The sequence below is a fragment of the Triturus cristatus genome, chromosome 4_2, assembly GCF_964204655.1.
Source record: "Triturus cristatus chromosome 4_2, aTriCri1.1, whole genome shotgun sequence".
In the NCBI taxonomy this organism is placed as follows: domain Eukaryota; kingdom Metazoa; phylum Chordata; class Amphibia; order Caudata; family Salamandridae; genus Triturus; species Triturus cristatus.
The window spans coordinates 621952772-621970197 of record NC_140586.1 but is presented as its reverse complement, the minus strand read 5'-3'; the positions used below and the strand labels follow the sequence as shown (position 1 = coordinate 621970197).

The following is a 17426-nucleotide window of genomic DNA, read 5'->3' as shown; positions in this document are numbered from 1 at the left end:
AGTATAAAGCAACAAAGAGCAAAATAGCAGCCTTCCCCTGCACTTCAAATGAAAAGGCCAGCACAACGGCACAGAAAAAAAATGCACTTGACAAATTCCCCCACTAATGTGCCTCTTCCAGTCATGCGGCATGCTCGTATTCTAACAATAACAAGCATTGGCCGCGCGTGCGAGAACAAGCATCGCGGCACCGGCGCTTTACTTTGAACATTAAAAGAAAAGCGCGGGTGCCGCGATTATAGCAAAAGTAAAGAAATAGATTTTTTTTCTATTTCTTTACTTTTGCGAAAGTGAAAGTCATCACGGTTCTAATGACCCGTGAAAGACTGCTGGCGGCCGGCTGCGCGCGTGCACGCTCGCGTGAACGCAAGCGCTAGGCCAGCCAGCAGCACTTTGAAAACTCATCTACCAAATGTTTCTCTGAGCAGCGCATGCGGGCTGACTCAGCGAGACCTAAAAAAAGGGAGTGTCAAAAGTGTCATTTCTTAATTCAATTCCCATAGGATTTTTTGCACTTCAATGCAGAAAAAAAACAGCTGAATAGAATTACTACATTTGGCATGAAGTTAGAACTTTGCTCAAGGAAATGTCATTGTTTAGTTTGGTGTAAATCCATTCAATAGTTTTCAAGACATTAGCATTTTAAAGGGAGTTTGGGTTGGGCATGAAGAGATTAAATTTTAGAGATAGATGCACTGTTAATTTTCGGGTTCCCAAATCCATGGAGGATGTACAACTCGCACGCCACTAGCCTAGGGAAACCATTTCTCCCTTAAGGCATTGTAGCTCCACAAATCCAGCTCAGAATTTGCAGATCTACCAAGTTCTGATCAGCTGACCATCACATAAATATTTATTTTGCAGTTGTCATTACCCATCATTATGCACTAAGGACTGTGTTGTAAAAATCAAAAGAAAAATAGCATAAGGGAGCAGACTAAGAGCACTCTGACACATAGGCCCAGGTGGAGGATCCCAGGGAGACCTCCTGGCAGTAAAATGTATACAAACATTTTTTTAATCTAAGGATTTTCAGACCCTATTGTATTTGGGGATCCTGTGTCACACAATCCATCACTGGATCCACAAACCCAGTAAAAAAAAAATCAAATAATAAAATAATGGGGAAAAAGTATTTTATGGCCTACTGCTACACTTGGCGAATGGCCATTTGCAGGTGTTTGCCACATGTGGTTGGTTGGGAACAATGCCTAACTACAGTCCAGACTGTATTGCCAACCCCTGCTGTGCACGTCCAAAGGCTGTTTTCTGCATGAGGTACCCGCCCATGGAAGCTTGGGAAGCCAGGTCCTGTAGCCAATCCCCATTGCAAGTAGCAAGGCCCTGTGGCCAATCCTCATTGTGCCCAGCTGAAGGCTGTGCACAACAGGGCTAGGCCACTCAGGTTGGGTTAGACTCAGGGCCAGCCCAGAGGCCAGGTGCCGCAGTTATTGCCAGGTTGTTGGAACCGGCCCTCTCTATGGGGTCACCCCCATACGGTTTGCCTTCTCTCCTTCTGTTTTGCTAAATTTGTGTCGTTGGCTCTAGGACTCTGCACACTTTGCCAATGCCATCCAGTGCTAATGTGCTTGTGCTCACTCCTGTAAACATGGTCAAATTGGCTTATACCCAATTGGGATATTCAATTTACTTGTAAGTCCCTTGTAAAGTAGTATATCATATATCCAGGGCAGGTAAATTACATGCTACTAGTGGGCCTGTGGCACTTATGGTGCCGCCCACTTAAGTAGCCTTTTTAAACATATCTCAGGTCTGCAATTGTTTTAAAACTGGCAATTCAATTTGGCAAAATAAACATTTTGCCAAACCAGCAACTTCCTGTTTAATACTTATAAGTCACCCCAGGGTAGGCTGTAAGTAACCCACAGGGCAGGGTGCATGGTATTTAAAAAGTTGGACATATGATTTTAAATTGTACATGTTCTAGTAGAGAATAACTCAAAAATGTGTTTTTCACTACTGTGAAGCCTACCTCTCCATACATAACATTGGGTTTCCTTATTACATTTAATAGGTGATCACTTTTGTTAGAGAGCAGGTAGAAATTTCATGGTTGGTGTCAGAGGAATTGTACTTTAAAACCCTTATTAATGGTAAAGTTAAATATTAAGTCACAATATTGAAAATTGCACTTTTAGAAAGTTGGCATTTACTTGTCTTAACCATTTGATTCCTGCAGCCTGTTTACTGGGTCACATGACTAGATGTAGTTGGCCTTTGAGTATTCATCCCAGACACCTTCTCATCATCTGTGTATGTAAAGAGTTTTCAGAGTTTCCATTCAGACAAGTCGGTGATTGATATTGACATCTTCATCATACTGACATTTTTTTACTTGAATGTCTATCTCTCTCTCTGACATGAACCTGGCAGGTAGGAGTTTTTTCATCTTTAACGTGCCCTTGGTCATCACTAAATCATGCCTGCCTGGCATCATAACACACAAGATGATGGACGGAATGTTGCACATTGGCAAAACATTCACCCCAGTCACCGATCTGGATTTAATCCATCGTTATTTTGCTCACCACGCCACCCCAGTTCAGACATGGCCATCCTGTGCAACATACCGTCCATCATCTTGTGTGTTTTGCTGTTCGCCCTATGTGGGAATGGTATGCCCAGACGTGGGTCCCGTGCTCCCTACGCCACTGGAGTCAAGCTATCCTGGCTGAAGAGGGGTGAAACCCCGAAACCGGTCCTAAGATGCTTGATTCCGGTCCAGGGAAGACATGGCTTAGCAGTTCGGGCTGGACTGTTCCCATAAGGCACAGGGTCAAGACTGATTTGCATATGGCCATGTCTGAACTGGGGTGGCGTGGTGAGCAAAATAACGATGGATTAAACCCAGATCTGTGACCGGGGGTGAATGTTTTGCCAATGTGCAACATTCCGTCCATCATCTTGTGTGTTTTGCTGCCTGGCATCATGGCAACACAATCTCCAACGCAGCCTTTGCTTCACAATTCTTTAACACTTGGAATTCCTCTCTGATCTTCAAGATTTTTCTGCTGCTTTTAAGAAATCAATTAAGATTTACCATACCTGGCAGAATCTACCATTTGCAGGGCTTCTTCCAGTCTCTTTTAAACAGCCAAACGAATGGGGAGAGCTCTTTAGACCGCCAGTAAATTGGACTACAGGCTTAATTTGAGCCTGTGGTTTCCGGTGCTCAGCACCACCACTTACTTGTCAACACTGGGGCTTGTACCAGTCTGCCACATGGTGGCGCTGCTAAAAATGACTGATGACGGCCGCCCAATCACTTCTTACAGCTTTGGGGGCCTAGAGTAGACTGAATTTTCACAATTGTAAGAGTGTGATGAGCAGTAATTGTGTTGCTACTGCCATTGGCAGCGCTGGCAGGAGCAGTGTGTGTTGCAAGCTGCAGTGCCCTATTGACGAGTGCCCTTGCATTTATGTTTTTTACAAATTAAGCACTGACTGAATTTGGGCTCCATCTTGACCTGTGGTGGTCGACCTCTGGATGGAGGTGGATGATAGCAGTGTTGTAGCAGTGCAGCTAGACATAGAGGGTTCACTTCCACACCCATGACTCAGAACATTTTAAACGTACGTTTCTGCTCAAAATATGTTTGGACAACGCAGTAGTAAATTGTATTGGTACAAATTTGAAAGGCGTGCTGTATCAAAACATAGTGTCAAAAATGAAACCATAAAATGTTACGCTACAGGTTACTTGAAATGAAAATACGTCTCTTGGGTGTGTCAGTGGTGACTTGTTTTTCGGCTACTATTGTTGCAAAAAGTTCTTTGTAATGTCATTAATGAGTGGTGTACCATTTCTAAAATAGACGCCATCGCAGCAAAGCAACATTCTAGACAATGGGCAAGAAGACATGTCTCCTACGAGCCCTTGGAATCCCTACCCTCTCGGAAGGCGGGACGTCCCACCAGAAAACATTGCTAAAAAGGTAAACCATTTTGGGATATTAATGACTAGTACTTTCCTAAATTCACAACAGGTTTAGGTAACAAGTTAACTGTTTGATTGATATATGTAAAAGAAAAAGAAAAAGAAGCAGTACGCGCACTCCCTGAAAGTATCAAGGGTTCTTTGAGGGTGTACCGTGCACACGGGGTATCACTCTCCGAGGTGGAGTGTAAATATAAACTTCAAAAAGCACCCCCAATGATTTGGGGTGTGTCCCCCAGGCACTGGTTGAAGACCGGGGATGCGGTTTCTAACTTTTAAAGCAAAAAGAGGTTCATCACAAGTTGAAGTTTTTTCAAAGTAAAACTTTTACTGTTTACTGTTGCTTCATCAAAAATCAAATGTCATTTGTAATCCATAAGTGAGAATATCTTCATGGCGATTGGCAATTATATTTTCATTCCCAATGCATTTCGGCAAGAACTGCCTTCGTCAGGGGAAATCTACAAATAATTATACATTTCGTGAGAGTCATATATGAGGATGCAGTATATATATCTAGCCGGCGGTGAGTGCGGGTTGAAAGGTGAATTGATTAACAAGAGCTTCTTAACGGAAAGTGAATGACCAGATATACGTGTGTGAATAATGGGTTGGCGGGGGGGTAGGTAACATGCAGCTGATGGTGAGATGTGGTAAAAGGATGGTGAAATAATGAATCGAATGTGCGTTGCGTTAATGGGGAGTGACTTAGAAAAAAATAACGGAAAAGGGGCGTGCACACTTAACGATCGTGGTACCGGGTGCGACATGCTCGATGTTAACTATTAGCGGTAACGGATGTGACTAGTGTAACAAAATAATTAAACCGGTACTAGCTTGAACTGATATGTTGGTTGGTATATTCTTACCGAATGCGCAGAGCTTCGTCGCGTAGGTTTGATGGTATAGTGGTTCGATCTCATGCAAGGATTTAAAAGGGTAAGGTCACGTGGTGCTAATTCAGTATGTTAGAGGGTGAAAACAGACTATGCGAGTGCAATAAATAAAAAGACTATAAACGTGTAATTTAAAATGTAACAGGTGTAAATTAAATGTGAGGGGGTGAAAACAAACTATGCGAGTGTAATAAATGAAATAAAAAGACTATAAACATGTAATTTAAAATGTGTAAATTAAATATGAGGGGTAAAAATGAATACAATCAGAGTAATCGAGGTGCGAAAAGTGTTGGAGAAAGGTTAGGTTATAGGCAGAATGAGTGACCATAACCGATTGTAAGGAAAGGGTTAGATGTAGTGGGAATTGATTGTAAGGGAATGGTTAGATGTAGTGAGAATGAACAGAGCGTGGGAAAAAAGATAGAAAAGAGAAAAAGCAAGAAAAAGGGGGGAAAAAAGGATGAGAACTGTGCAGCGCTTTGGAACAGAACATCAGAAATGGTAGTATAATGTTGGGAACATAAAGATTTGGAATAAAGCAATATTTGGAATTGGTCCATGACCAGCAGTGGATATTTATAGGTAACATGTAAATTCTATGCGGTCATTCATTCCATGTGGTTTCATAGAGTTCAACAAATAAATCCAGTGGTTTTCCCGCTGCAATAGAAATTTATGATTGTCTCTCCCTTCTTGTTTCTCGATCGTTTCCAGGATACAGAATCTCAATTGACTAACAGTATGCGCTGCTTCTGTAAAATGTTGAGCAACTGATGACTTCAACTGTTTAGTTCTGATGTTAGACTTGTGTTCATTGAGTCTGACTTTGATTTTTCGTTCAGTTTGTCCAACATAAATAATGCCACAGGGGCATTTAAGCATATATATGACGTTGGAGGTGTCACAAGTGGCTGTTGTTCTGACTTTGATTTTATGTCCTTTCATAGGGTGTGTCACATATTGACCTTTGATGATGTTGTTGCAGTTGTTGCAGTTTAGGCATGGGATTGTGCCTTTGAATGTTTGCTGCTTAGTTGGTTGAGATTTTTTCAGAATTTCCCCTATGTTTTTGTTCCTGGTGAAGGCAAAAATCGGTGTCTCGTCAAATATATGATTGAAATACTGTTCCAATGTAAGGAGTTGCCAATGTTTTCGGTTGATCCGTTTGTATGAGGCACTCAAGGTGGAGTATTTAGATACTGCCGTGATTTGATTTTTAATACTCTTGGTTTGAGGATTGAGGAGTTCATTGCGGGTCTTGGTTTATGATCGCTTCAGTGCTTCTTGCAGTACATGATCAGGATATCCACGAGATTTAAATCTATTCATTAAGGTATCCATTTGTGTATTGGTTCTGATAGGGTTTGAAACAATTCTTTTGATTCTGAGCATTTGTGAATAAGGAAGGTTGTTGTTTGAGTGGTAATGGATGAAAGCTGTGGTAATCTTGATTATTGAAGAATTGTCATCCATCCTAGAAGAACTCACCAAGGATATCAACGACATTAAAAATGAGCTACAGAAGTCCCTAACACCAGAGGAACTCACCAACACACTTCAGAACATCAACATTCAATTAGCCAAGCATACAGCGGAAGTCAACGAGCGTAAAATTCGTAAATTTCTCAGGGATACAACAGATTATAAGATGGGAGAAGTATACTCTTGGGCTGAAATATACGCAAAACGTCGACAAAACAAACCATATTCAGCCAACACTGACACTTCTTCGTCAGACAGTGATCGGACTCAACAACCTAGAAGATATATACCCAGAGATAATACACCGGAAACCACGGTCCCAACCGACGTACCCACAACATCAACCACTACTTCAACCACCTTAACTTCTGAAGAAACGTCTCCTTCTTCTTCTTCTTTTTTAGAAGTAGGCCACACAGAACAAGACGACCCAGGAGGAGCAACAGAAAAAACCAAAGACAAAGAAAAGGACCAACCTCAAACCCGTACAACTTCGGCCAAGAAGGACCGACAGAAACGAATGAACCAGCAGAGAACCTAGTTATCAACATCTCTGATCACCATTTCAGCGATATCCAACTGAGAATCCTACAAAAGGGGACGTCCTTTGTGCCAACCTCAGGTAGCAATACCCTCGAACTTGACATCAGCTTCTTCAAATTAATGAGAAAGCTCAGACTGCGCCATTTTTTTGACAACGTCCTAAAACCCACTAAGGAACAAGAACAAGATCCCCTCATGGGTTTACAACTCAAAAGCACCTACATGGCACCGATAAGCCATAAGAGTCTCGATCTGTTTGAATCCATAGTGAAAAAAGACATCGCGAAGCTCAACTCCAAAAAGGTACCCAAACTCCAGAATCTTACCAACAAAGAGTTAGGTATCATCAAAGCTATCGCACGGAATCCAGACATCATTTGTACCAAGGCTGACAAAGGAGGAGCACTTGTTATCCTCAACACCAACTACTACAATTCTCAAGTATTGGCTCATTTACAGGACACGAATACTTACATGAGACTGGAATCTAACCCCACAACTTCTTACATGGCAATTCTACAACTTTTGATCCAAAAAGCAGTTGAAATGGGCACCATCAATGAGAAGGTCAAGAAATTTCTCATACAACCCAACCCAAAAAGTCCTACCATATTCATGATACCCAAAATTCATAAACATCCGACTAAACCACCATGTCGACCAATAGTCAGCACACGAGGAAGCCTACACGAACCAGTGGGCAAATATCTTGACCGCCACTTGCAACCCAGCGTCAACAGCATGAGATCATTCATTAAGGACACAACTGATTTTCTCATTAAACTACATGAAGTAACAATCGCTGACGATGAAAACATCACCCTATGTACAGTGGACGTCAACTCCTTATACACATCCATCCCTCATCTATCTGGTTTGGAAGCTATTGAACACGCACCACTACAATCCAATTACTCACATGATCTACAAGTTTTTCTAATGGAACTGATGCAATTCACTCTTCTACATAGTTACTTCCAACACAACAGCGAATGGTTTCAGCAATTAACGGGCACTTCCATGGGAAATTGTGCAGCCCCGGCGTATGCCAACATCTTCATGAATCAGTTCGAAGAAGATAATATCCTTTCCATCAGAGCATGGACTGACCATTTAAAGCTTTATTTAAGATTTATTGATGACATCTTCATCGTTTGGAAGGGCCCCGTTGATATTCTTGAAAACCAGTTGGAACAACTCAACCAAATCGATCAACGAATACAGTTCACCTCCAGCATCAATTCTCATTCTATCACATTCTTGGACGTCAACATCACACGATCTTCCACTGGTTTTGAAACTGATCTGTATAGGAAAACCACAGACAGAAACAACACTCTCCATTACCACAGCTTTCATCCCTTACCCCTCAAACAACACCTTCCTTATTCACAAATGCTCAGAATCAAAAGAATTGTTTCAAACCCTATCAGAACCAATACACAAATGGATACCTTAATGAATAGATTTAAATCTCGTGGATATCCTGATCATGTACTGCAAGAAGCACTGAAGCGATCATCAACCAAGACCCGCAATGAACTCCTCAATCCTCAAACCAAGAGTATTAAAAATCAAATCACGGTAGTATCTAAATACTCCACCTTGAGTGCCTCATACAAACGGATCATCCGAAAACATTGGCAACTCCTTACATTGGAACAGGATTTCAATCATATATTTGACGAGACACCGATTTTTGCCTTCACCAGGAACAAAAACATAGGGGAAATTCTGAAACAATCTCAACCAACTAAGCAGCAAACATTCAAAGGAACAATCCCATGCCTAAACTGCAACAACTGCAACAACATCATCAAAGGTCAATATGTGACACACCCTATGAAAGGACATAAAATCAAAGTCAGAACAACAGCCACTTGTGACACCTCCAACGTCATATATATGCTTAAATGCCCCTGTGGCATTATTTATGTTGGACAAACTGAACGAAAAATCAAAGTCAGACTCAATGAACACAAGTCTAACATCAGAACTAAACAGTTGAAGTCATCAGTTGCTCAACATTTTACAGAAGCAGCGCATACTGTTAGTCAATTGAGATTCTGTATCCTGGAAACGATCGAGAAACAAGAAGGGAGAGACAATCATAAATTTCTATTGCAGCGGGAAAACCACTGGATTTATTTGTTGAACTCTATGAAACCACATGGAATGAATGACCGCATAGAATTTACATGTTACCTATAAATATCCACTGCTGGTCATGGACCAATTCCAAATATTGCTTTATTCCAAATCTTTATGTTCCCAACATTATACTACCATTTCTGATGTTCTGTTCCAAAGCGCTGCACAGTTCTCATCCTTTTTTCCCCCCTTTTTCTTTCTTTTTCTCTTTTCTATCTTTTTCCCACGCTCTGTTCATTCTCACTACATCTAACCATTCCCTTACAATCAATTCCCACTACATCTAACCCTTTCCTTACAATCGGTTATGGTCACTCATTCTGCCTATAACCTAACCTTTCTCCAACACTTTTCGCACCTCGATTACTCTGATTGTATTCATTTTTACCCCTCATATTTAATTTACACATTTTAAATTACATGTTTATAGTCTTTTTATTTCATTTATTACACTCGCATAGTTTGTTTTCACCCCCTCACATATTTAATTTACACCTGTTACATTTTAAATTACACGTTTATAGTCTTTTTATTTATTGCACTCGCATAGTCTGTTTTCACCCTCTAACGTACTGAATTAGCACCACGTGACCTTACCCTTTTAAATCCTTGCATGAGATTGAACCACTATACCATCAAACCTACGCGACGAAGCTCTGCGCATTCGGTAAGAATATACCAACCAACATATCAGTTCAAGCTAGTACCGGTTTAATTATTTTGTTACACTAGTCACATCCGTTACCGCTAATAGTTAACATCGAGCATGTCGCACCCGGTACCACGATCGTTAAGTGTGCACGCCCCTTTTCCGTTATTTTTTTCTAAGTCACTCCCCATTAACGCAACACACATTCGATTCATTATTTCACCATCCTTTTACCACATCTCACCATCAGCTGCATGTTACCTACCCCCCCGCCAACCCATTATTCACACACGTATATCTGGTCATTCACTTTCCGTTAAGAAGCTCTTGTTAATCAATTCACCTTTCAACCCGCACTCACCGCCGGCTTGATATATATACTGCATCCTCATATATGACTCTCACGAAATGTATAATTATTTGTAGATTTCCCCTGACGAAGGCAGTTCTTGCCGAAATGCATTGGGAATGAAAATATAATTGCCAATCGCCATGAAGATATTCTCACTTATGGATTACAAATGACATTTGATTTTTGATGAAGCAACAGTAAACAGTAAAAGTTTTACTTTGAAAAAACTTCAACTTGTGATGAACCTCTTTTTGCTTTAAAAGTTAGAAACCGCATCCGCGGTCTTCAACCAGTGCCTGGGGGACACACCCCAAATCATTGGGGGTGCTTTTTGAAGATGATTGATATATGTGCCATTCCATATGCAGACCAGCATTCTAATCGGCATTAGAAGTAGTATGAAGTAATACACTTTTTCCTCTAACAGATTAAGCAAAGTAAACAGGTAAAACATGGCAGAATTTGCGTATGGGTCCCCCCCACCACCGCCGCCCCCAATATTCTCGACTAAATGTTTTAGTTTTGTGTGCGTATGTTTTTGTGTTGCCTTACTTATGCAAAAATCTCAATAACATTTTTGGGGGAAATAAAAAAAAAAGTAATGCACTGCTCTTTATGCGATGTGTAGTGGTGCTTTACGACATAAACTCCACAATCTTCCGCGTCAATCTACTTTCGGTACAAAAGATGACCCACCAAAAATACTTTTTGTTGCTAAGGACCAAACTTTTAACAACAAAGAACTGGCAAACGAGGGTACCCTTCACTTTATTCAGGACTGGGAAGAGGAAAGACAATTTTATCAAAAACCTCCAACATCTATATAATAACTCAGTGTAACCCAATCCAACGTGCCTCATATGTTAAAAATTCAAGAAGACAGAAAGAAATAAAGAGTGAACAGTTATTACTCCAACAAAAAATTGTTATTTTACTTTACACACACCCCCTTTCACTATAAATGTGTAAAAAATGTGTAAAGAAAGTATCTCACGTGCGCACCACCAGAGGAGCTACTGGTAGGTTCTCACCAGCTTGCCCACGATTGTTTCATCATTGATAACTTTCTCGCAAAAAAGTAATGTGTCCAGTGAGGAAAAAAGAAATTCAAAATAAAGAAAGATTTGTGACCCCCGTGAAAAACAAAGACCCAAGAGGTCTCGAAGTCAGAAAGTAAAAAAGGAGTAGACTCACAGATACTATCTTCCTTTTTTCCAATTAAGGAGTCTATCCCACGATTAAAAACACAGCATGTTGTATACCATTTTGATGACGGCCAACATGTTTCAATGCCAATTTATTTGTGGCAAATTCAACAGGGCTAACGAGGTCAACAATCACCTCCCTGGACAGACAACAATAAAAAAAGACTGACAGACACAAAGAAAACAGACAGTTTTAGTTCAAACAAGGGATGTCTACATACAGGCTCTCTTCAATATAATTAGAAGGAATCATCGTGAATCCTATGATTTCATCATATAGTATTTACCTAGTGGGAGCTATGGGCCCACATACCAGCTCCCAACAAGTCAACAGGACGTGTACAATATACAATTTATCGTCCCTTACAAAAAGCACTGTCGTTGCTAGTGCTTGCGTCTGTGGAAAAAACCATAAAATATAGTCAACCACATCACTAGCAGGCTTCCAAATCCTACTCATTCTCACTCTACATGGGGGAATCACACATCAACCCCTCTTTATTGTCTTGAATGTTGCCCACACAGTGTATTATCTCAGGGGACCTCCCAATTCCCCCACAACAACTCAATACACTCCAGACAGCGGACCATTGTAAAACGGATCTGTCCACACGGCACAGTCCCTTTATTGACACTCATTCCTATTGTACTCATGTCGTGCACACTGGCACCAGACTGATCATTAATACACCTTAGTGTGTTACGCATAGATGTCAAACGGGACAATTCAGCCCCCATGACGGCATACATAACTCCTTCACTAATCGCCATCACAGATATTCACTCAACACTCAATTATATAAACACGGACTCACTTCATGCACGGTTTGTCTAGTGATTCACCTCGTAATCCCGACACCCTCAACAAATATACGCTTACCGCACTTCTTCACACACGGGCGGTAACTCAACCCAGCATCAACTTGCCCCATCCCTGAGTCCCTATTTCAAACACCGGCAATCTCATCTTGCGAGATTACGTAACCGCCGAGTGCATACTCGACCTTTGTAACAAAAGTGGCGGCCATCTTAACAAGGTGCGCAAATACACCAACACCTTCATGCAACACAGCTATTTTTAACTGCAAGTCAGTGTTGTCACGACCAGTTCTAATACGGTTCATACTATCTTGCCAAACACAACAATCCTGATCATATCAGCATAGTTATGTTACTAAAAACAATTTTCATTATTATGCTCAATCAGTGAATTTTTATTATTCTTTTTATATTTAGTGCGCCCACGCATGTATAAAAGCACTACGAGATGGGCAACAGTCTACATAGCGACATTTCAAATTAGACCGAGGCAGATCTATGCCTCCTCTTTTCAAAAGAGGTGGTGATAAAGCCCTCCTTCAGTTATATCCATATTTGGTCAGAGTCTATAGAATTTTACAACTCAATCAGGTCTGGCACCCCCCATGTATTACCGTTCTCATCGCAAACAAGGCTGAAGATTTTAAGAGACACACATATATTAACCACTTCCTGTAAATCATATATAATATCTCAGGTAAGCGGTCCATAAAACCCACGTTAAGTGTGCTATCTATAAAGTTCATCCTTCCTCGGTACATAAACATAAGTGCATAGCCACAGGACCTCCCCATTTCTGCCACTACTCAGAGAACCCCGGCTTACACTATATGTCCAAGGAGATCAAGCCAAAGACCTCATCATGGGCAAGTCATGGCAGGAACATTGGAGTCAAAACAATAGTCAAGTCATCTACTGACTCTATTCCATTCAATCTGATCATTAAAACCGAGTGTATCCGCCTTTTCTGAGTAGATCCAGCATGCTTCCTTCACAGCAAGTATTTTCTCCATACCACCTGCATCACCCACTACCTTCTCCACAACCACCCACTTTATTGATTTAAAATTATGTGGATGATCTCTGTAGTGTTCTACCAAGCGTGCTGTGAGTTTGCCTGCTCTGATTGTGCTGAGATATTCTTGTATTCGCACTTTCACCTTTCTAGGCGTCAGGCCGGTATAATGTAGCCCACAGGGGCAAGTCAATCTGTAAATCACGTTAGATGTATTACAGTTGCTGAATTGGTGGAGAAACCATGTTCTCCCACTTCGCAGGCTGATTTCGGTTGTCTTCTCCGTTAATTCACAGACCGAGCACCCACCGCACGGGTAATGGCCATTGTCTACGAGTGATTTTCAAATGCCGCAACCGAGATTCGCGTTCAAACGAACGCAGAATTTGAAGGATAGACTAGTCCATACTAGACCGGCACATAGTAATATGAATACAACTATCCCCCCGGGTCATTACCCGTGCGGTGGGTGCTCGGTCTGTGAATTAACGGAGAAGACAACCGAAATCAGCCTGCGAAGTGGTATATGCACTTCCTTCACTGCACATGACGGTTTGTCCGGCTGTCTCAAAGTTCTCTCCAATCCAGTAACGCTGCTGGGTTGGAGAGAGCAGGCAGGGCCGGCTCTAGGGCGGTGCAATCGGTGCGAACGCACGGAGCATTGACATGGGGTGGGGGTGTCATTTTTTAAAATGGGTGTTTATCATTTTAAAAGCATCTGCTGCCTTGTTCCTGGCCTCCAGCAACTTTCAGACATCAATTAAAATGTCAAGAGAAGTCCGGTGATTAATCATCTTCCTGGAAAGGGACCGGTGGTTTGTCTAGTGGAAGTTTTGACTCATCCTAAGGTAGTGCAGAGGGTTAAAATGCCTGCTGATAAGAATGTGTACCATGCGGATAAGGAAGTGCAATACTGTAAATAGGTCAGTGGGTTACTGCTTCTGTAAGAGAGCTCCTTTTGTCACTTGCCCTTTAGAAGTCAAAATCCTAATATAGAACATTGCGCTATTAACTGTCATCCTAGAGCTGCATGCAAACTGCAAGGTGTATGTTAGGGCTATATGTTTTTACGCCCAGTCTTTCATTATTCTAATCTTGTGAAAAGCTTTCATTTGGGTAGAAAATAATTCTTATTATGAAAGAGAACCCCTAACAATGATGTTACGTTTTAAATTCAGAATTTGTGTTTTTCCTGAACAAGAACTTAAACTATATTGCCTACCAGTATCGATGACATGTCACTCCTACACTACACCTTGTAGTACTGTCTGATGTAACATTTCCTATACACTGATTCACACACATATGATTGCCTCTGTGCAATGTGTGTGTAGTGTAAAGTGCTCTGACACCTTACACTGGTATGAGTGGCGCTATAAAACTAAATGAATCTGAGAGACAGTGGTTATGGAGACTTGAGAGGCACGGTTAAAGGGTGCTAGTGAGTGGATCCATGGCAGAGGTGGTCATTGGGGGGCGCCAACGAACACTGTCGCCCATGGCGCCACTAGCGCTAAAGCCGGCCCTGAGAGCAGGCACAGACTACCCGTCTGTCCTGGAGCCCAAATAGATGGCGCTCAGGCCAATCCTGAAGCTGCCTTCATGCATGAGAGCTGCTTCAGGATTGGCCGCAGGGCAGGCTGGGAGCCTGTGCATTCTGAAGAGGAGAAGAGTATACGAGCACAACGTGATGGTGGAGGGCAGCAGGTACTTTTTTTATTTTTTACATTAATCTCCCTCATCCCCCTTTCTATCCGCCCAAAAAACCCTCTCCCGCCTCTTTTCCCTGACACGAGCTGCGCCTGCACTTAAGGACACTCTAAAATTACATTTTTTGTGTTAGGGAAATGACAGTGGCGTGCTTTCCTTGCAATTATGTCACTTTTTAAACTTTTAAAAAAGCACAGAGATTTTGGGGCATATTTACTAGCACTTTGCACTGCCAGAGTCACTTTTGGTGACGCTCCGGTGGCACAAATCACAAAATCATATTTCTGAGTCCATGCAAAGCACTTTGCATGGCTTTGAATGGTCTTATAGATATGGAGTAAGGCAAGGCTGCTCAAAACGCTGCATTGCCATACTCTGTGCTTGGGAGGAATTCCAGGGGTGTTGCAGTTTTGTTTTCACATGCAACACCCATGGATTATGACATTTCCCCATGATTTATGAAAACAAGTTAAACTGGGGAAGTGCAAAACCTTATGCCTCCTGAGGTGAGGCGTAATGAGGGAAATAACTTTATTTGTCCTTTTTTCCTCTTTCTATGTGTGCTGCATTCTGCAGCACACATAGAAAGAGGGAACACCTCTTAAGATTGTTTCTGTGCAGGAACGTGCCCCTTCATGCATGAAACAATCCTGCTGACTACACAGCACCTGGTGCAAGGGCATCTGCGTTAGCGCTAGGCTGCCGAAACGGCACCAGCACAGGTGGAAAAGACAGAAATGCACTGTATTGCGTAAATACGGTACATTCCTGCCATTTCACTTTGGCCTAGGGCAGTGCTGCACTGACAAACATTCAATCAATCTAGGCTATACATTTTTGTCCTATGCCTGTCTTTAGTGCTCTGTCTTGCCAAGGGGTCATCCTACTTACACCCCTCTGGTTGACACTCCCACTACCAGATTCATTTCTTGTTATGGGCTGGGCACTCAGATTCGAAAAGAACAGCTTTAGGAAGCGTTGCACTAATGTTAAAGCAGTTGTGATTACTGATTGGCTATTCCACTCATTACATTGTTACACAAACACCATCAAAACCAATAGGTCTGGCTTAAGTGTGCCAATGCATGCAAGCACACAGACCAATTACCTTTCAATCTTCATCATACCTCCATGCTGTCACAGCAGAAGAAATATTTTTTTGAAAGATAACTAAATGTAACTTTTGTCTAGAATACCATGTTGCTCCTTTGTTGATTTAGTACGCCATTTGCTTAAGTTAGATTCTACCAGAAAAGCCTGCTTTGTTCTGTTTGGGCATCAATATATTTCAAACAGGGTTTTCAGCGGTATAAGAGAATATAACCATTTGTCAAGAACGTAAAACAAGGCCTCAAGACCCATAAGTGGGAGCACGTGCTTCCAATGTAAACATTAGTCTCTACCATGGACAAATATTGTAGCACTGGCTCCTGATGCCAAGCAATAGAAGCAGACACAATCAGTTTGTCACCATCTTTGAATGGTATAGAAATGCACTTCGATGCATCTGTTGCTCTTTCAAAAGGCAGGTTCTTACAGCCCCACACAATGTTTAAGGAAAGCGGAAGTTTGATTCCATCTGGTAACCCTTCAGCTTCAGCATTGAGTAACCTGGTGATTTCCAACTGGTTGCAGTAGACTGCCAGAGACTGCAATCTGCAGCAAGCAGCCACACTGGGAGCCGCAACGTTCACTGTTGCCGGCGACAGTCTCACTTGAGTCCTTTCATCAGTTCACCGGCTGCCACTCTCCATCAATCCTCCTGGTTTTAATTGTGGTTTGGTCAGTGAAGCTTCTAACATACTCTACCAGTGATGTTGCTGTTGCCGAGCCAGACTGGCATCTTCTGCTGCAGTCAAAGTCCACCAGTCCTGCCACTGTCACTGGTAGTAATGTTTCTGCTGTCTTGCCTCACCACCCACAAATTACCCATGCTGCTATCTTTCTCTGCTGGTCCTGCTGTCACTGCTGCTGTGAGCACCCCTCAGTTTGAGTTGCAACAGGCCATTAGTAGCATTTGAGGGTAGGAGATCACCACAGAAAGCCCACGAGGCAGCTAAATTTCAGGGGATAGACAGAGGGATTTCCTATAGCAGTCTTGACCAGTGCATGTCAGTATGATCGTGGGAGGGTGCAGTATGCTCTTCGCATACCAGCGCTCAGCCTGAAGGCGTAGCTACCAAACCATAACTGTAATCATTGCAATTTGTGCAGAAAAGGGCCTTTAGTCAGGCTGTCACCAGGCTGGTGGTGAAAGCTGCCGTTTCCCTGATGGAACGGGTGTTTGTTGCTGCACAGGAAGGTGACATATTTAAGCTGTTCCCTGGGGTGTTTGTAGCTGCAGAGGATAGTGACGTATTTAAGCTGTCCCCCGGGGTGTTTGTAGCTGCACAGGATAGTGACGTATGTAAGCTGTCCCTTGGGGTGTTTGTAGCTGCAGAGCATAGTGACGTATTTAAGCTTTCCCCTGGGGTGTTTGTAGCTGCACAGGATAGTGACGTATTTAAGCTGTCCCCTGGGACATTTGTAGGTGTAGTGGATAGTGACATATCTAAGCTGTCCCGCGGGGTGTTTGTAGCTGCACAGGATAGTGACATATGTAAGCTGTACCCTGGTGTGTTTGTTGGTGAACAGGATAGAGAC

At 42.2% G+C, this 17426-nt stretch overlaps 1 protein-coding gene across 1 annotated transcript in view; it reads left to right on the top strand.

The window, feature by feature from the left end:
- Positions 1-17426, top strand: part of LRRC7 (leucine rich repeat containing 7) — a 1991887-nt gene that overhangs the window by 1601357 nt on the left and 373104 nt on the right. Inside the window, exon 24 of the mRNA XM_085602293.1 lies at positions 3837-3956. Coding sequence (XP_085458419.1) covers positions 3837-3956 — 120 coding nt within the window. The remainder of the gene's footprint in view (positions 1-3836; positions 3957-17426) is intronic.